The sequence below is a fragment of the Drosophila guanche genome, unplaced genomic scaffold (genome assembly GCF_900245975.1).
Source record: "Drosophila guanche unplaced genomic scaffold, DGUA_6, whole genome shotgun sequence".
Taxonomy (NCBI): Eukaryota; Metazoa; Arthropoda; class Insecta; order Diptera; family Drosophilidae; genus Drosophila; species Drosophila guanche.
The window spans coordinates 14,078,364-14,097,025 of NW_022995743.1; the positions used below are offsets into that span (position 1 = coordinate 14,078,364).

The 18,662-nt window shown below is 46.6% G+C and overlaps 9 protein-coding genes across 11 annotated transcripts; 2 read left to right on the plus strand and 7 right to left on the minus strand.

Moving 5' to 3' along the window:
* Positions 1-294: 294 nt before the first annotated feature.
* On the minus strand, positions 295-1,885 carry LOC117578868 (ras-related protein Rab-4B). The gene is made up of 4 exons (XM_034264662.1): positions 1,631-1,885; positions 1,481-1,561; positions 1,079-1,411; positions 295-1,016 (listed from the first exon to the last, which is right to left on the minus strand). Exons 1-4 carry the CDS (start codon positions 1,644-1,646, stop codon positions 805-807), a joined length of 642 nt encoding a protein of 213 aa, XP_034120553.1. The 5' UTR covers positions 1,647-1,885; the 3' UTR covers positions 295-804.
* Positions 1,886-1,948: 63 nt separating this feature from the next.
* LOC117578874 lies at positions 1,949-2,459 on the minus strand. Its single transcript, XM_034264669.1, has 2 exons — positions 2,245-2,459; positions 1,949-2,188 (listed from the first exon to the last, which is right to left on the minus strand). The coding sequence occupies exons 1-2, from the start codon at positions 2,353-2,355 to the stop codon at positions 2,090-2,092; spliced, it is 210 nt and encodes a 69-aa protein (XP_034120560.1). The 5' UTR covers positions 2,356-2,459; the 3' UTR covers positions 1,949-2,089.
* Positions 2,459-2,953, plus strand: LOC117578876. The gene is made up of 2 exons (XM_034264672.1): positions 2,459-2,617; positions 2,747-2,953. Exons 1-2 carry the CDS (start codon positions 2,565-2,567, stop codon positions 2,865-2,867), a joined length of 174 nt encoding a protein of 57 aa, XP_034120563.1. The 5' UTR covers positions 2,459-2,564; the 3' UTR covers positions 2,868-2,953.
* A 4-nt stretch (positions 2,954-2,957) lies between these two features.
* Positions 2,958-6,844, minus strand: LOC117578842 (E3 ubiquitin-protein ligase SH3RF1). The gene is made up of 6 exons (XM_034264625.1): positions 6,235-6,844; positions 6,068-6,176; positions 4,185-5,898; positions 3,940-4,128; positions 3,590-3,871; positions 2,958-3,518 (listed from the first exon to the last, which is right to left on the minus strand). Exons 1-6 carry the CDS (start codon positions 6,346-6,348, stop codon positions 3,344-3,346), a joined length of 2,583 nt encoding a protein of 860 aa, XP_034120516.1. The 5' UTR covers positions 6,349-6,844; the 3' UTR covers positions 2,958-3,343.
* Positions 6,845-6,928: 84 nt separating this feature from the next.
* LOC117578849 (nucleolar GTP-binding protein 2) lies at positions 6,929-9,256 on the plus strand. The gene is made up of 3 exons (XM_034264636.1): positions 6,929-7,242; positions 7,304-7,982; positions 8,038-9,256. Exons 1-3 carry the CDS (start codon positions 7,033-7,035, stop codon positions 9,174-9,176), a joined length of 2,028 nt encoding a protein of 675 aa, XP_034120527.1. The 5' UTR covers positions 6,929-7,032; the 3' UTR covers positions 9,177-9,256.
* Positions 9,174-12,565, minus strand: LOC117578865 (PSME3-interacting protein). 2 transcript variants are annotated; one of them, XM_034264657.1, is made up of 4 exons: positions 12,555-12,565; positions 9,886-10,110; positions 9,672-9,832; positions 9,174-9,610 (listed from the first exon to the last, which is right to left on the minus strand). In XM_034264657.1, the coding sequence occupies exons 2-4, from the start codon at positions 10,079-10,081 to the stop codon at positions 9,254-9,256; spliced, it is 714 nt and encodes a 237-aa protein (XP_034120548.1). In that variant the 5' UTR covers positions 10,082-10,110; positions 12,555-12,565; the 3' UTR covers positions 9,174-9,253. The 2 variants fall into 2 exon arrangements, with proteins under 2 accessions (XP_034120548.1, XP_034120547.1); XM_034264656.1 differs by lacking the exon at positions 12,555-12,565 and having other exon boundaries at positions 9,886-10,135.
* Positions 10,199-10,683, minus strand: LOC117578873 (high mobility group B protein 2). The gene has a single exon (XM_034264667.1). The coding sequence runs from the start codon at positions 10,630-10,632 to the stop codon at positions 10,417-10,419; it is 216 nt and encodes a 71-aa protein (XP_034120558.1). The 5' UTR covers positions 10,633-10,683; the 3' UTR covers positions 10,199-10,416.
* On the minus strand, positions 10,902-11,600 carry LOC117578875 (guanine nucleotide-binding protein subunit gamma-1). Of its 2 annotated transcripts, none has more exons than XM_034264670.1 (2): positions 11,537-11,600; positions 10,902-11,471 (listed from the first exon to the last, which is right to left on the minus strand). In XM_034264670.1, exon 2 carries the CDS (start codon positions 11,377-11,379, stop codon positions 11,176-11,178), a length of 204 nt encoding a protein of 67 aa, XP_034120561.1. In that variant the 5' UTR covers positions 11,380-11,471; positions 11,537-11,600; the 3' UTR covers positions 10,902-11,175. The 2 variants fall into 2 exon arrangements, with proteins under 2 accessions (XP_034120561.1, XP_034120562.1); XM_034264671.1 differs by having other exon boundaries at positions 10,902-11,468; positions 11,537-11,568.
* On the minus strand, positions 11,993-18,270 carry LOC117578846 (kinesin-like protein KIF12). Its single transcript, XM_034264631.1, has 8 exons — positions 17,867-18,270; positions 14,662-14,836; positions 14,375-14,602; positions 14,180-14,320; positions 13,776-13,917; positions 12,868-13,714; positions 12,131-12,448; positions 11,993-12,073 (listed from the first exon to the last, which is right to left on the minus strand). The coding sequence occupies exons 1-8, from the start codon at positions 18,187-18,189 to the stop codon at positions 12,061-12,063; spliced, it is 2,187 nt and encodes a 728-aa protein (XP_034120522.1). The 5' UTR covers positions 18,190-18,270; the 3' UTR covers positions 11,993-12,060.
* Positions 18,271-18,662: the final 392 nt, after the last annotated feature.

Below are 18,662 nucleotides of genomic sequence, written 5' to 3' on the forward strand. Positions count from 1 at the left end.
AACGGTTGTATGTAACGCCCAGAAGGAAACGTTTCCGACCCCATAAAGTATATATATTCTTGATCAGCAACGAGTCGATAGAGCCATGTCTGTCTGTCCGTCTTGTTTGTCGGCTAGTTCTCAGAAACTATAAGAGCTAGAGCCACCAAATTTTGCATCCAGACTGCTATATGCTCACACTGAACCAGTGTATTTAAAAAATGAGCCACGCCCCCTTCCGCCCCCCAAAAGGGCGAAAACCTCCCAAATCTACAATTTTGAAGATAACAGTGAAGATAAAAAGTGTCTCACACGTCCCTTCTTGTTTGCATTCGATTTTATTTACCGCGTTATAATGCACATTTTAAGTTAGATTTACAATCGGATGGGCTACGTCGTCAACGACGTGAATGCCATTTTTGTATTTACAATAAAATGCAGAGTGCATGCAATCTTTGATGCATTCGATCCGAGTTATGCTCCGGCCTCTGTAGATACATTATTAAGTGCCTTACAAACTACAAAATAGAGTAAGTAACGTTGAAGGAGGAGACAACTAATGGTTAAAATATATATGTTCAAAAGATCAGAGGAGCAATTCAGCTTACATTTTGGAATGATTAAAACTAACGAGACAAACACAAACTAAACGAATTGAGATAGACCAAAAATTAGTCCAGGCACTGCACTGCCCTACATACACAATAAAACTTAGGCCACATTCCGAGTACGGGGATAAAATAGAGATTAATTTGCTCTCTTATCATAATACGATGCGCCAGAAGTAAGAAGCCGGCGACTACACGATGCTACAGACAGGGTTCTCTACACGCGACAGGTGCAATCTGGCTTGTTGATACTCCGTTGTCTAGTCTGTAGATTGCGTAGAGCAGCTCCGCCGTACTGTATGCCACTGCCGATGCGCTCGGGGTCCAGCTCGCCTGTTTCTATCTTTGCCAGTATGGTCTTGGAGCACTTCAGGAAGGCCTCCTCGACATTCTCGCCAGTCTTGGCGCTCGTTTCCAAGAATATGAGCTCTACAAAAGTATTTGGGGAGTAAAAGGAAATAGGAAATGCACGCAGAGTTAAATGAACAAACCGTTTTCCTGGGCAAAGGTGCTGGCCTCTAGAAATGTTACATCGCGTGCCTCCTCCAGGTCCTTCTTGTTCCCAACCAGCAGAATAACAATATTCGGGCTGGCCAATGTCCTCGCATCATTGAGCCAATTGGTCAAGGCATTGAAGGAGTCCCGCGATGTGGCATCGTAAACCAGCAGAGCACCTGCAGCTCCGCGATAATAGGACCTGGTCACAGATCGAAACCTCTCCTGTCCGGCTGTATCCCATATTTGCAGTTTCACCGATTTTCCGCCCACATTCACAATGCGCGAGCCAAACTCCACACCAATGGTGTGCGAGCTGTCGTCTTTGACTGCCCGGCAGGGTAAGTAGTTAAATATTAATTATATTCATTAAAGGGATATTTCAAAAGCCAGCTTACATTTGCTTTCGATGAAATGATGCAACAGACAGCTCTTGCCGCTGCCAGCGCTTCCAATTATCAGGAACTTGAACAGGTAATCTAGACGAGTTTAACCAACCAGAATTAATTATAAATTGCTTCTAATTAGTTATTCGTGCAAAATCAAACCGTATGTTTCCGACATTGCTTTTGTTTTCTATCTCTGTGTGGTAGTCGACTGCAGTAGCCTTTTGTTTGTTGTTTTTCCTAGCCACAGGCCGCCTCTGTTTGAGCGTTCGTTGTATCCTTCGTTTAAAGTAAGTGTGTGGTTGTGCACCAAAAAGGGCACAGACAGACCAAAATCGATGATAGCGAAGCTTAAAAGTAATTAGCTAGGTTTAAACAATTAAAACAACTCAAAATTGGATAAAATGCACTTCTGACTCGTCGAACAGTGTTGGTAAACATTGATAAAAATAAAGTGTGAGGCAACGAACCAAATACCAATTTAATTTTAATTTAATTTATTTAAATATTTTGCTCAGCCTTGACTTCACTGTTAATGTACAGATCAGCAAGCTATTTTAATAATTTTAATTTATTATATGTGCATGACAATTATTAATATATTTAATAACTGTGTGATCCTTAAGTATCCTTTTGTTTCTTTTCGCCGTAGTTCTGGTAGCAGTTGACAGGATCCTTTGCGATGAATTCGGAGTAGGCCAGCTTGCTGCCCTTGAAGTTCTGTGAGGCGAAAATTGGATTAAAAAACATTCCGGTAGATAAGATTTGGGTACAACCTTTATATCTCCAGTTATCAATGTCCACAGGAACACGAAGACGGCAGGCAATAAGCTGCTCAGGACGAACAGCTCAAACGTGTTGAGTTCCCCAAAAATAGATACTTTCATAGTGATAAATGAGTTAGTTTTACGGCAGACTTGAACTATAATAAACAAATGTGGATGATGACAAATTGTTGCTCGCACGTACTCCAGACAGTGTTGTAAGTCTTTCCAAAACCAGGGTCGCAACAGCGCAGCTCAGGGCTGCATATCTTTGGTATCAGAAAACGGCAAGGCCAGATAACTTTGAAGAAAACGTAATTTAGCTGAATAAAATGGCTTTCCGCATCCCATTTGGCAAGAAACACGCTGAAATAGCGACATCCTTGTAAGTAAATGATGACAGCCTTATTGTCGCATCATGATTGTACCTGAATTTGGACAAACTTGCACACACGGCCACATTGCATAATCATGCAGATTCAATAACAATTGTTGTTTGCCCCATTTCTTTCAGCGCTCGCTCTGGAGCTGGATTCGGCGGTGCCGCAGGCCTGGCCCTGCTTTACTACACCGACTGGAAGCTTATCCTTCAGTACGTTCCAATCTACGGCTCCAAGTACGATAAAACCGAATAAGCATGGCCTTTGTCACTTCCACGCATAGTTCATGTCCAAGTGGACACAATGTTTTGCTTAGTGAATAAAATAAGTTTAAACGATCACCGCTTCGTGTGCATACATTTTTTGTTATTACACTTTCGTTCGTATATTACAAATATGTAACTTTCAACTGGGCACAAATAGTTTGTGGGATTGGGATTGGGACCCAGGGAGGCTGTTTCGCCAATTCTAAAATATTTTTGCTTATTCGATTTCACTCTTACTTATCCTTCAAAGTGCTTAAGTAACTCGTTGCTCAAGACACACGCACACACTAGTGGGTTGTGGCCTTTTTTGATTTAAGATCGTATAAAAAGTACATCCGCGATTTCCGTATTCGAGTATAAATGATTTCCGTATTAAAGAGATTACAAAATTGGAAGCCCAAATCGACCGGCGATTGAATGAATTTTGAGAAGTCATTTGGAATTTCACCTAATAAATGCTTGGGCTTAGATATCCGGTTCGACAAACGAAGCGGGGAACAGCCCGGTTTTGTGGGTGCGCGCATGTGTGCCCTTGTACCAGCCGTTCTTTTGTTTTCGCTGCACATATATTACGTCGCCAACATGCAGCTCCAGTTCGATGTCACTGTTGGGCGGATACGGCACGATGCATCGAAAGCGACTGCAATAATTATTGTTGAAAATGGATGAAAATCATAATCAAAATCATCTACTCCGACCGAAAACCCTCACCTTTCTCTAGTGCAATAAATCGACTTGGTTGTGGCACTGGCTTTAATGGCCGCCTCGGTGATGCCATTGCTGCTGGGGCAGAGCACATGGCCAGCATCTAGACTGTGAGACTTTCGATGGCTCGGTGCAATGATCATGTTCGCATGTAGCTGCGTCTGGCTGCCAGGCTGCTGCCCACCAGCATAGATAGGCGAGGCTATTGAGGATGCAGGCGGTGGTGGCGGCGAGGCTGCATTGCTGTACATGCTGCGGAAGGTGGCTGCGTCCAAGGATTGGCGTGCGCTGCATAAAAAAAGGATCAAGTTATTGAGCGAAAGCTCGACTAGCAGCCTGAGATTCAGCAAACTAACCAAAGCAAATGCGGCCGATCTTTATTGCTCTTCACGCGTTGCGAACCATAAGAGACACTGCCACTGCTGACGGGAGGCTGTTGCTTGTCCTGAAAATGTTTCTGACCTGCGGACGGGGGAGCTGCTGTCGTTGTTGTCGTTTCATTGAGCGGCTGACTGTGCTGCAGTTGGCTCGGACATGATCCGGATCTACAGAGAAAAAGACTGTGATAATTGGGATATGGGATTATTGGGGAGCCACCTACCTGACATGCACTGGATGCAAGTGAGGTGCCGTTGTCTTAGCAGTGCTTTCAATGCTTGTGGTGGTCGCATCTTTCGGAGTTTGCTGCAGCAAAGCGCCTGGTGATTTGGATCGTGTTTTCATGTGCGTTAGTCGTCGCATAAGTCCGACTGCTCCAGAGGAACTGCTGCTTGAAGTGGCTATGGAGATGTCCTGCTTGGGCTCGGACTTTCTACTGAACAAGGCCTCCACTGGCTTTGTCCAGACAGAGCAGCTAGTCGATGTCGCAGTCGCTGTTGTCGATACCTGCTGCTGTCGCGGCGGCAAATCCGGTGGCTGCATGGGCAGCATGTTGTTGAGACGCACATCCGGCGCCACTGGCTGCTGCTGCTGAGAATGGATCTGCTTTGCATCCGAGCTTTGGGGCACGTATTTCCACTGGTGCATCAGCTGCTGCTGGTCGCGCGTACGTAATGGCGTTAGGTAATTGCCAGGGAACACGCCAGTAATGTCCAGCCAGTTCTTTCCCTTGAACCAGCCATCCACGCACCGTTCGGTCACAATGTACACGCAGCCCTTCTTCAATTCCAATTCGTCATTTTGTAGCGGCTTGTAGGGAAACAGCGCCAGGTATCCCCAGGGCAGAGTGGGAGGCATTTGCTGCTGCACATTGGTCTTCAGTACGCGTGCAGATTGGGAGGCGGGAGTCGCTTTAGCAGCCGCTGCTGTGGCTGGAGAGGTGGCCACCTCCAGGCGACTCAGCTCATGGGGCAGGCTCAGAATCTCAGCCGAATGGCGGTTGGTCTGCAGTAGACTCAATGGTGCTCCTCCTCCTAGCAGGGCATTCAACGAGTGCCGCTTCTCCTTAGCTCCCTTATCTCGAAATCGAACCGATCCCGAACCGGATCCAGAGGCCATCACATGTTGTGGAGTATTTGGCAGCGATGACTGGTGATTGGGACTGCAGTTGTTCGAGCTGGAAGTAGAGCTGGAGTTGCTGCTGGCCGGAGTGACGTTCGAGGAACCAGAGCTGGATTCTGTGACAACTGTGGGATCAATTATGGGAACAGGAGGAAGCGCACGCTGTGGGTGCTGCTGATGCTGTGGCGGATGGCACGGTTGCTGATTCACAACTCCACTATCGAGCAGCTTCTTGGCTACAGCATTCAGCTCTACAAATGCTATGGGAAAGATGCCGATTGTCTGGCCGATTCGACCTTCAGCCCAGTTGTGATCCACGCGGCGTAGCACTTGGATGACTGTGCTCTTCTTGAACTCGAGGCAGCCCTCCTCATCATTGGGTCCCATCTTAAAGTCATACATGGCAATGCACTGGGGCATGGGCAAAGGGACGGACACTTTGACATAGTTTATGGGGAAGGTTCCTTCCTGTCCATTGGCCTGGCCCACGAACCAATTGTTGTCGATGCGTTGCTTCAGCAATATTAGGTCTCCCTTCTTAAACTTCAGATCGTTGGCTTCGCTGGAAACGAAATCAAACAGAGCATAGGCGTGCGGGAGTAGAAACCGCCGTTGCTTCTGACGAACCACCTGAGTCTGCGATTTCTGTTGCTGGTGCAGATGCGAATGCTGCGGCTGTTGCTGCTGTTGCACTTGTGTGCTGCTTGTGGGTGCCACTGTCTCCGAGTGATGTTGGGTTTTGGGTTTCTCTGGGGGCGTTTCGGTCTCTTCGCTTTTATTGTCGCTTTTAACAGCAGCCGCCGTCTGTTTCATGCCTGCAGAATGAGAGAAGTTAGAATTATGCGAATTGGTTGACTTGCTGAAAATCTGGCCAATGACGCTTTGCCACAATAAACAAATCTAGTCCGAATGTCGCGTGGGCTGCGAGCGCCAGATCATGAGCGCGTGGGCTGCGCACACTCATGGCTCATACTCCCTCATTACCTTCTAATATTCTCATCAGCAAGACATTTGGAGGGAGTTCATCGATGTTGGACGAGACCAGGACGCGGCATTCCGGACACCGCAGCTTGTGCTGGCTGGCCACAATGTCCTAAATGGAAAACTGGTCAATGGGAGAACTGGAAAACGGGAATTTCATTCTAACTCACCAACAAACATTTGCGGCAGAAAGTGTGCTGGCATGGTAGCACCTTTGATGTGGTATCCAGACGGTCCAGGCACACCGAACACTCCAACAGGTCGTTCAATGTATGCTCATCCATTTCTAAGGTATGCTTCAAAAGCAAATTCTCAAGGATGGGGTCACAATTTGAATTTCGTGCAAGGCAACATTCCAAGACGACACACACAGGCGCACACAGCCACACATGGGTATACAAACACTCAAACGCAATCCAAAGAGAGGCTTGGGAAATACGGAATATGTTTTAAACTAGTTACTACAGATTGCTCGCTAGGGTTCTATTTACATTATAACTTTTTACTTCGGACATTTAAATTATTTTAATTAATCGTGTAATTTTATTAAGCGCAGCCGAAGCTCGTGTGAACACAAATACTAAGCGGATGTGTACACGGATATGAAACCAGCTTGCTTAATTTGAACACTTGGAATATAGTTGCATTTGTTGCACATATTGGCAGTCTCAATAAATGCTTATTGCTAAGCAATATTTATTACTAATTAATAATTATTAATCGTTTGCAGTTTCCATTAATTGTAATACTTAATTTTAGTACGTTTATCTATTAATTCAATTTTATATTTTAGTATGTCTTGCAGCACTGTTCACGTTTTAGTGCTGCATATCGTCATGTAAACCAGTGCTGAACACTGCAAAGTTCCTTTGTTTTTTTAATTTTGAACAAGCACGTGTGTTTTGGTTTTGCCGTGCTGCAAAGATATCTTTAATTGTTTGAAAGGCACGCGATTTAATCAACAAATCATGCCGAAAGTACGCAGCACAACGGGCAAGCCCCGAACCCAGGGGTTCAACCATTCCAACCACTCGATGAACCCAGAACGTCCTAAGGAAGGACTCAAAGGTGTTGCGCACCCCCGTACGAAGGGGACCATTAAGCGGCTCCAGATGTATCGCAACTTCAAGGCGAAGCGGGATCGTACCGGCAAGATTATCTGTCCGGCTCCGTTCCAGGTGAGTCGTGCACATCCCTGGCCCGTCCTTGTGGACATCATACTGAATGTTGTGATTTTAGGGTCGCCTGCCTGCTGGTTCAATGGCCAGAGTGGAGCCCACACCCAAGTGGTTCAGCAACTCCCGCGTGATATCACAAACAGCTCTGCAAAAATTCCAGGATGAGATTGGCAAAGCCGTCAAGGATCCGTATCAAGTTATCATGAAGCCATCCCAGCTGCCAGTGACGCTACTCAATGAGGCCTCCAAATACAAGCGTGTCCACCTCTTGGACACAGAAAGCTTTGACAGTGTATTCGGGCCGAAGAAGCAGCGCAAACGTGTCAGCCTTAAGGTGCGTGATCTGGAGGATTTGAGCAAGGCTGCCGACGAGCAGGCGGATAAATATGACTCAACCAAGGACATAGATCTGATCCGCGAGGACACGGGCGAAAAGAAGGCCGTGCGAGATTGGGTATTTGGTGCTGGAGGAAGCAGGCGTATCTGGAACGAGCTGCACAAGGTCGTAGACGCTTCCGATGTCCTGCTGCAGGTCTTGGATGCCCGCGATCCCATGGGCACACGCTCCAAATACATCGAGGAGTTTCTGCGCAAAGAGAAGCCGCACAAGCACTTGTTCTTCATTCTGAACAAAGTGGATCTGGTGCCTGTGTGGGTCACACAGCGTTGGGTGGCCATCCTCAGTGCTGAGTATCCCACAATCGCGTTTCATGCCTCTATGCAGCATCCTTTTGGCAAAGGTAAGTACTTTATTTATAGACAAGAATGTAGTTATATTTTCTATTCTCTCTTTAGGCGCCCTCATCAATCTGTTCCGTCAGTTGGGTAAACTTCATTTGGACAAGAAACAAATCAGTGTGGGATTTATTGGCTATCCAAATGTCGGAAAGTCCTCGGTCATCAACGCCCTGCGCTCGAAGAAGGTCTGCAAGGTGGCACCCATTGCCGGAGAGACGAAAGTGTGGCAGTACATAACGCTAATGAAGCGCATTTTCCTGATCGATTGCCCCGGCGTGGTGTACCCCACGGCTGAGACGGACACGGAGAAGGTGCTCAAGGGTGTGGTGCGTGTAGAGTTAGTCACCAATCCGGAGGACTATGTGGACACTGTGCTGCAGCGTGTGCGCAAGGAGTACATTGCCAAAAACTATAAAATTGATGACTGGACCTCGCCGAAACACTTCCTCGAGCAGCTGGCCAAGAAGTCCGGCAAGTTGTTGAAGGGAGGCGAGCCAGACGTTACCGTAACATCCCGCATGGTGCTTAATGACTGGCAGAGAGGCAAGCTGCCCTTCTATGTGCCACCTGAGGGTTTTGCCACTCCAAAATCACAGGATGATAAGGTAGTAGAGGAGCCAACGGGCGATGATGCAAACTCAGATGCCAGGTCCGAGGCTCCAACCTTTGTTAGCGAGTCAGTCAAGAGGGCTCGAGAGTTTAAGCAGATTCAGGACTTCCGAAAGATTCGAGTGGGCTTGGAATACGAGCAGCAGGATGTCAAGGAGCTGGATCACATCGACTTGGAGCTCTTGGAGCAGCAGAAAACAGAACGGGCGGCCCGCAAAAAGGCTCGTCAGCTCGCCGATGAGGAGGAAGAATCGAGCGATGGAGCCAGTGATTTCTACTCTGAAGATGAGTACAATGATGATTTGCAGCGTGTTGTCCACAAGAAGGCCAAGACAAAGAAGGTCCAACAGCTGGCCATCACATCGTCTGGCAAGTTCCGCGTGGCCAAGGTCCAGCCAGGTGACTCTGATGACATCGGCGATAGTTCCGACGATGCCGCCGGTCCCAGCAGTGCGAAGGCTCCGCGCCTGACAGCCAAACAGAAGCGTGCCTTGGAACGCAACCAGAAACGCAAGAAGATCGGCAGCAACTTCTACGAGATGACCAACGTGAAGAATCGCAATCGCAACAAGAAAAGGGACACGTAATGTTTACACTCTAGGCTATATTCTGTTGCAAGAAAGAATTACATGTTAAGCACCCCAATAAAATGATTGATCTGACCCTACTCTGTGCACTGTTTCTTTTTTGGTAATTTGCGACCACACAAATCGGTGCGTGTGAACCGATCAAGTTCGTCCGAATCGGTGCTAGCCTCCGAGTCGCTGGACTCCGTGTAGGGCCCAATGCCAGGCAGCGTGGCTATCAACTTCAACCCGCTTTGAAACACTGGCTGTAATTCCTGTTCCTTCTCCTTCTGCTCTGGTGTGCTGTCGTTCTTCACCGTTTTGGCCACTTTGCTTGTTGTGGGCGATTCACCGTTTTTGCGTTTTATTCCGTGGCCAAGCAGTGACTTTTGTGTGTTTCGGCCCGCCGTGGCACCAACTGATTTGGCGGTGGTCTTCAGCTCTGCCTGTAGTTTCTATACAATCACATTTTTTAAATACGCATTCGAAAAAGATGTTGTATGTTGTATGTTTTACCTTATCAACGCTTTCTTCTTGTAGCTTCTCCACACGGTTGCGAAAGTCCTCTAGTTCACGAGCCTCATCACGCAGTTGTTGACGCTCCGCGTTTATTTTGTGCTCGTCGACAGCCTCCAGAAACTGCACCTCATCATCGTCGAGGCCGCGAATTAGGTTCTCTATATTTTGGGACACTTAGCGAGGAGCTCTTTTAAAGATTTCACGAACCTACTTAGCTTATGTGCCTCTTCGTATTCCATATCTTTTTTGTTTTTCTGTTCTTTTAGGCGGTCGTACAGTGAGCGTCCGTCATATGGTTCCTCTGGCCGTTCCAGTGGATCCTCCGGCTGGCGGACACGCTCCCACTCCTCCTGACGCTTTTGGCGAGCTTCGGCAGCCTCTGCTTCAGTTACAAAGCCTGAACTCATGATTTATTTCAACAATTTACACTTTTCAACTCGACGCTAGTGCTGTCCACAGTGTTGGTTAGCGCCGCCAAATCAGTTCTGGTTAATGTGCAAAAATGCCGCGAATTTTTACTTTGAAATTTCTATGTGTAGTGAATACAATATAATAATAATTTTACGAAGAAATGGCCTCTTTAACGAGACATCATAAGAGTGATCAAGTGGTAGATCGGCAGCATCTGTCGATGCGCTATCCAACTGGTCCCCTTATGACCATGCTTTGAGGAGGATTCGAAGTTCGAACCGCGTTTAATCGTCCGAGAGCGTCCCCTTTGGACTGTCAATCTCGTAAACTATTACTCGAATTTTCCGGCAGAGTCCCGGCTGTCACGGTTTTCCTTGGCCTTCTTTATATACACCGACTTCTGAGCCTTGCTCATTTCGCGCCATTTTTGTCCACACATTTTGGCCACGACTGTGGGTTTTATATTCTGGATGTTCCGCTTCTTCAGATTATCGCGAAACTGGTCCAGAAATACAAAATAGGGATTAATCGCCCTCGAGTGGATCATAGCGCAACTTTAAATTTAGAAACGAATGTAAGTATCTCGATATATATTTGTTACATTGATTTATTTGTATTTATTTGACGTAGATCTCAATAGGAAACATTTATAAAGGAAGGGTTGGGGGTGGGGTAAGGTTATATCTTCGTGGAATCTGCTAATTGATAATTATGTATGTATTTCTCCAAAAAAGAGCTACAGGATAGCAAAATACACGATATTTATACATACAAACATATGCAGGCATTTGTTAAAGACGGTTCCCGAAACGAATGTTTACACATTCATAAATATCTGCCCTATAGATATTGTATATATTCAGTTTATAGACATAATTGAGGTCAGCATACTTACAACAAACATCAATAGGTTATACTAGAACACACACACATGCATGGTGTAGCGTATTCCCTGCCATTCAGCGGGTCTATTTGAGTACAGTACAATATAGTACGGGTATATGAGTGATTCTCTGTATATGCATATCAATAAATACTGTTGTTAGGAACCTGTGTCGGGAGGGGCACAGCTCACACTTATAACTTATACTTATAGGATGCTGCACGAGTTCTTTTCACGGAACGGGTTCAACTTTTGACCGTTGAATCCGCTCAGCAGCGAGTCGTCCTCCTCGTGCTCCAGCATGTACTTCATCATCAGCGCACAGGCTTCAGAGACCTGCATGCGTTCTATTCCCATCTCGCGACGCAGTTGGGCATTGATGGACCGCTGCTGTTGCAAATTGGCAGCCATCAGATCTAGGACAGCCGTCTCGGCGAGACCTATGGTGGTGCAGGTGGGGCGGTGTGGGCTGGCCAGCGAATTGATTTGGAGTACCGTTGCAGCTGCAAATAATAATTCCCGTACTCTATGCAATTGCAATTTTATCAAAATTAATTAGCCCTCTTACCTCTAGCAACAGGCACAGGCACGAGTTTTAATTTCTCGGAGCGTTGAAAAATCAATACAAATTACTGTACAATCGATAGGCCAAAGCTACAGGTATGATATCGAGTTCATTCATTCGATAACAGCATATCGATAGGAGTTTTTAAATGTTATTGGCGGTAATGCTTTGAAATATTTATAGTCGTAGACGCAGAACTTCCCCATACATTCTATTTCTGGTGTTCGTTCGGCAAACAACTCTTTTTTTAGTTCAAAATTTTCAGTGACTTTTTTCTAATATTCAACATAAACTGAAGAACTGGTCAATGCGGACATCGTCTGCGACCAACCAATTTCGCTATAGCGATTAAGTAACAAAAAAAAAAGAAAAGAACTTCCCGATATATGTAGATAGCACTCTCCAATTCAATTAATTAGCATTACAGCTGTAACAATTTTATTTCAAATGTATTGGGCACTTTTTCATTACATTAATTGCAAAAATATATTTGTATGTATTATTTTGTTGGGCCACCTAGACATTTTCTACGTTAGCATGCTGAAAGCAAGAAGGAATAATGAATTGAGTGTGTCAGCCCTGGGTAATTAAACTTACTCCGGCATATAGTCCGTGGCTTGCTTCTGCGCCGGAACATTCTCTGGGTCCGTGTTGAGCTTCTTCGCCAGATCTGGGTCCGGCTTGGTGAATGCATTCGCCATTATCAAAATATTCCTGGCAATGCGCTTCTGATCGATGCGTTTCTGGGCAGTGTCCGTGCGCCTATCGGCGTTCTCCGACATGCGCTGCTCCAGCGGCAAGACTGCAGCGCCATTTAGTTCGGGATTGGTCCAGATCTCAGTGCCGGGCGTTTCCTTGCCGGTGGTCGGGGATATGGCCGAGCGGGCAGGTATCAAAGGGGAACGCACACAAACCCTGTACCCAAGAAAGAAAAATAATATATGTAATTATTTCAAAGAAGAGTCTAAAGGGTCTATTCCAACCCCTCTGATGGATGGATTCACTTCATGGGAACAGAAACAAACTTTTATTACAAAGTCTGGCTTACATGACTAGTCACACTCTAGGCTCTTGTTTTCAAAAAACATTTACAAGTATACGCATATAAAATACAGTATAAAAAAACAAAACTGAGATTATGTGATGCCTTCTGGGGGGGCCTCAGTGTGATTCGTCTGCCTCTGGGTGCTTGGCTCATTGTCCCCGTCCTCGTACCCGCTCGGGACCGATCTAGAACGAGTCAGAAATGGGAGAGAACAATGAGCCAAGCGCCTCGAGAAGGTCCCTATGCTACCCTGCTCTCCAGTTATCCCACCACCGCAACTGAAACTCACTTGTTAACATCCTCGAGCTTCTTGAGCAGCCGCTCGTTCTCCCTGCAAACGATCTCCTGGTCCCTGAGTATTGTCTCTCGCACGGTGAACAGATGGTTGTTCTCCTGCCGCAACGACTCGTTCTCCGCCATGTAGAGCTTCACCAGCTCGGCCAGCTCTGAGCCATCCAGCTCGGGCAGCCGCTCCAGATCCACCTTGGGCACTGGCACCGGCGCACCGCCTCCACTGCTCAGTCGTTCCAGCTGCATGTCGAGCAGATTGTCCGTCCCGGGGCCACTGCTGGCCGCTTGATGGTGCAGATTGAGGGCCGCCTTCAGGTGATCATTCTCCATTTGAAGCGCGTGAATATCCCGCTTGAGGCTGAGGATCAGTGCCTCACGGGGGTCCATCATGATCACGGGCTTGGTGCGTATTCGCTTGGCCCTCGACGCGTAACGCAGAGTGTTCAAGGTCTCTGCGTGATTGTAGTGTGCCGGAGAGACGCAGGCGATCATCAGGGTGACCCCGTTCCCCGCCAGACTGTCGGCCAGCAGCTTGGTCAGCTGGCTGTCCCGGTAGGGTATGTGCCCCGACCGCTTCTTGGCATCGCTCAGCGAGGAGATGCAATAGCCGAGCACCATGAGGCTCTTGTTGATGTTGTTCGCCTCCTCCAGGGTCTTGCCCTCGCTCATCGTCTTCTTGGTCAGCTCACTGCCGGCCAGATCTACGAAATTGATTTTGCCATGCTTGGAGAGGAACACTCCGCCATCCGTCTGCTGATCCGACAGAATGTGCACCGTGAGGATCGTGTGCGAGCGCGACGAATGATCGTTCATGGCATGTGAGCCCACGGCACGATTTCTCATACCTGCAACAAGACGAAAGTCAATTAATTTTCCATTTAAAATCAAGGCTAAGCAGCCGCTTACCCTCTTCCAGTACGGCCAACAGATCGTCCAGCTCCTCGCAGTCCACCGTGAAGAGATTCTCCACGAAGAAGCCGCCCGACTTCTTGGACCAGCGAACGGCGAGCGGTTTTCGTGCACTTCCCGGATTGAGCAAATCGATTACCTATAAAATGCAATTCAATTTGTTAAGGCAACAAGGGAGAACCAGGGGCTAAACAAATCATTTGAAATGCCAAGAAAAAATTGCAAAAAGAACTCCACGCACTGGGGAGGGACCAAAGGGACATGGGGCATGGGGAGCGTGCTGACATTCATTTAATAGAGGTCAGGTCAATCAGCAGGAGTATTTATTATGGCAAATGCAATTTGAATTTAAATCGAATGTTCGACTCGGCAGTGCCCCAGCCCCAAGAGATTACCCTTACCCTTTCATTGTAGATCTCCATGAACGAAGCCTTGAGCACATAATTGACATCCTTTCGGTTCTTAATCAATTGGAAGAGATACACAAAAGCACGGAAGATGAGGCCATGTCGCGGATCCTTTGGATTCGGCTTGCCCACAAACTGCAAAGGGGAACAGTCACACAAATTCTGCTGGAGACTCTCAACTCCACTCACCAGATCTGGTGGTCCTGTCAGCGTGTGCGTCTTGCCCGAGCCCGTCTGGCCGTAGCAGAATGCCGTGCAACTGAATCCCTCGATGCCCATCTCTATGATACGCTTAATGCCCGAATAGTCCAGGATATCATCCTGTGTGGCCCCCGGCTCGAAGACCACGTTGTACGTAAAGACACGAACGCTGTCCCGGTTATGCGAACGCTTCTGTCCCACATCGTTGCCCTCAATCTGTCGGAGGGATTTCATTGCTTAACAAAGGCAACGAAAAACAGTCGCAGAATACTTACTATGACCTGTCCGTTGCCGGGAAATGTTAGTGTGGAGCCGTGCCTGTCCCGCTTCTCCTTCTCGTTGAGCGGACGCACACGGACCACCACATTGATGTTGTCCTCTGGCGTGGAGCACTCCTCGCTGCCGGTGGACTTGGAGGCAACAATTTCCAGGGTATCAGCACTGCCAATTCTGCAGAAAATAAACATAAAATATTGGAATTACCCATTATCGCAGCCAATCAATCAGAGTAGCTTCGAAAAAGCTTTCCATTCCTTCTGCGCACTGCGAATCCCTGGAATTTTGTGGGATTCATGGATTTGCCTTGAACTTGACGGTGACCATTGGTCAGCTATAAATAGCCAAGGTTAAGGGTGGATGGATGGCTGGCTTTTGGGTGTTTCTTATACCAAGTCGCCATTCGTTTTTTGAGGCGGGAGGAGCGTGATTAATAACATTTTCTTCAGCGGAATTTCTCTTAATGAAAATATGCAAATTAGTAAGCGATAAATTATTGATTTGGAACCTCGTTGGAGCCACTAACACACAGAACGGACTCAAGAGAAGTTACCCAGGAGCACGAGCATGTGGGATGTGTTCAATCTTCCAGTTCGAGCCTGACATTTCACATTTTTCCCCTAAATGACTTGTTAAACATTCATGGACTAATGTCCAAACCTTCGTCGTAGACTTCGTCCATTAATCAGCCATGAGTTGGGCTTTCTCTGTGTGTGCTGGGCCGTGTGCTGTGTGCTCTGTGTAAATATTTCAAAAGGCGCCAATAGAATGTATTAACACGAACCCTCCTGGGGGTACTTGACGTCTAAGAAGAGCACAAAGCAGCTCCTGGGCCCACTAGGGTTGGGAAAGTTCAATCAACTTTCGGTTCTAAATAATTAATTGGCTAATGGGGAGCTAAAAGCGAAAGTTTTGATTTCTTGCTGAAGGGGTGACCGATAATGCCATCATTATATTGACCGTGTTAGGAGTTCTCTCTCTTTACCCTTGAATATTTTGACTTCCTTTAAAGTGGATTGACTTGTCCCCTGCTGTTATTTTTATACCCACAACAAATGTAACCCCAGCTCAGCTCAGCATGTTATCATACGTAATATTTACACTGACCTCAGACCAACAATTCGTAATTGTCCAGCAGGGATTTGATTGGATTATGAGCAGCAAGAGCTGGGTTGTCGGGTTTTTTCCCAGTGACTTTTGTTTGCGAAACAAATAAATTCTAACGATTCTGAAACTGGAACTCTCACTTTTATTTCCAATGCATTAAAGTGAGAGGTGGAGTCTACTCCCTGCTCCTGGTGACATTTATGAAGCATGCAAAGTTTAGGCAATGAAATGTGGACTTTTGATTATCTGTTTCTGGGGGCGTAATTATTACCCAACTCAGTGCTTTGCATGCCAGAAAATCCATATATCATACTGTATAGTGTCCATATGGATTTTTAAATTGCAATCCCTTCAGCCAACCAGCGACACGCACGCGAATTCACTTTCAAAGTTGCCCGGAGTGGAGATACAATTTTAGGTAAGGCCATGGGGCAGTTATTGCTTTACTGTCTGTGTGGGAATATTTGTCAAAGCATATTCAATGTGTGTCGTCAATCATGCAGCCATCAACGCATTCATCAGTCAAAATGATAAGATATGTATTGGTCTCTAGATGCGTGTCCCATTATAATTATAACGCCCATAATGCTGCCAATTGCTGGCGATTGGGGGAGCAGAAGCACTTCCATAACTCCAACTACCAAACGACATAGCCCCACAGGTGTGAATGGTAACCTTGCGGTGGAAGGCACCTAACGAGAAAAAGAGATTCATAGGAAATTGTTGTGTTCCAGCTAAATACTTGTGTATTCAAGAGTGAAGAAAATTATATACAATTTCTGTTATATTCTGTCTGTATGTTCTTTGAATTTCACTTCCCAATAATTAGCCCTAGCCCACAAATATTCCAATCATAATCTAAAATCTGGCAAGAAATGATGTGAGAACAAACGTTGAGACGTTCGTCTTACGACTATTTTCTTCAATGACACATTGCCCTCCGGCACTAATGATTCAAAGTAATGAAATTGTAGGTATTCCATGCCACAATTAAAATAAAAACAAATAGATACCATCGTATCATCATATTAAGTAGCTACTCAAACCACGATAGAAAGTTCTTCGCTGTTGAATATTTAATGTTCTGGCCGAACCAATGTCTTGTACTTGTACAAAGATCTGGGGGTCCTTAACCTTAGGCTGTTTTTCTGTTGCGTTAAAACTGAACCCACAGCGGAATCGAACTCTAAAAAACCCAACTCAAATATGACCACTTTCGCTCTCAACTCCGGTCATATCCTACATATAGACTTCAATGGGCTTTAATTGCAAAATCGATTTGTGTCGTGTCCGGTTAGTGCTCAACTCCGCTCAACCCCCACGATCTCATGGCGCTGTACTTCCTTTTCACGAAATTGTTTAAATAAAGAACTAAAATAAAATTCCCGCCACTCTGACCGTTCGTTCGTTCGACTGTCTCTCTGTTCATTTGATTGCCTGTCTGTCCTTCTTTTGGATTACTCGTATTGTGCGTGGTCATTATGGCTTTGGCTTGTGTCTGCTTGTTCCGTTCCTGCCATCGTTCGGTTGCCTTTAATGGGTCTTGCCTTCGATTAGGGGTGAGCCCGGGAAAGTCCCTGTCGTGTTATCACTAATGGTTGTAGTGGTCCCTGCCTCTGCCCTTTTCGAATGTAATGATGCAAATTAATACATTTCCCTTTGCCTGTACTCCACATACAATTTATAGATATATTTATTTAATAATTACACAAGCAGCGGCACTGCCAGCGGCGTTGCGAAAGGTTACAAAAAATGGAGGAACTCCCTCCACGTATGTTATGTTCAAAGACCAATTTAAATTCCTAAAATATATACACAGTACAGTAACCACGTGACTATAGAGGAAAAGTAAATATACAATTCCAACAGCAAGTCAAAAAGTGAACAAAATTCTTGAGGTAATCTTTAGCAGCTAAGATCGAAATGTTTAGATCTTTTAGTAGCTGAGAGATCTGAGATCTTGATTTATTTGTACCACAATTTTGTGTTAACGAGTCTCCACTGTGGGCCCAAGCGTCAGCAAGTTATCACCTATTGATGACGGTGGGAAACACCGCAATGGCGGCAATCCATTCCTTTTCCTTAGACCACACTTACTCATTCTCCCGTGAGCGTAGGAAATACGGCGTATTGCGGGAACTGCCGCCGACACCGCCACTCCCTGTTCCCTTCTGTGGACTGAGGCGACGCATGCCGTTGGTAAGACTGCGGGAACGTGGCATGCTGCTGCTGCTGCCGGAACTGCCCCGCTGGTTAGACATCGAAGTGGACGTGGATGTCGATGTGGGCGTTGGCGCCTTTCTGCCACGTGAGCCGGCAGCGGCGCCTCTTGCCCGACGATTGCCAGAAGTGCTGGCGCTATCGGCGCTACTGCCGCCGCTGCTATTCAAATGCGGCACGCTGGAGGCGCGACGTACCATGGTATACGAGCGCCACCAAGTCCGGGTGGCCTAGCGGCGACCAGCAGTGGGCAATAATTGTACTATTTGAACTGTTTGCACAACTAGCTGTACCGTGGACATTGCTCAAGGAACACGCACACACACCACAGTGGGATCTGCCACGCGAACGCAAATTTTTGAAACTCAAAGAGCCTTTAGCTTCGGGTTAACCGCTCACCGCGACAACTCAACACGAACTGCTGGCCCAAGTTCACCAGAGAAGCCTTTTTTATTCGAGCCCTCTCAGATTTATGGTAATTTCTACTCACGCACACCACACCACAGCACCACACTCACCGGACATTCTCTTCTCTGGTGGCCACAATCGCCACCTGTAATTGAAGTTTGTTGTGGCTGTTGCGCCGCCACAAGTTGGACTCTCTCGCAGCTCGGCCTCAAGAGTCCGCGTACTACTCCTGACTCCTGCTACCTAGAACAATTAAATCAGCGTG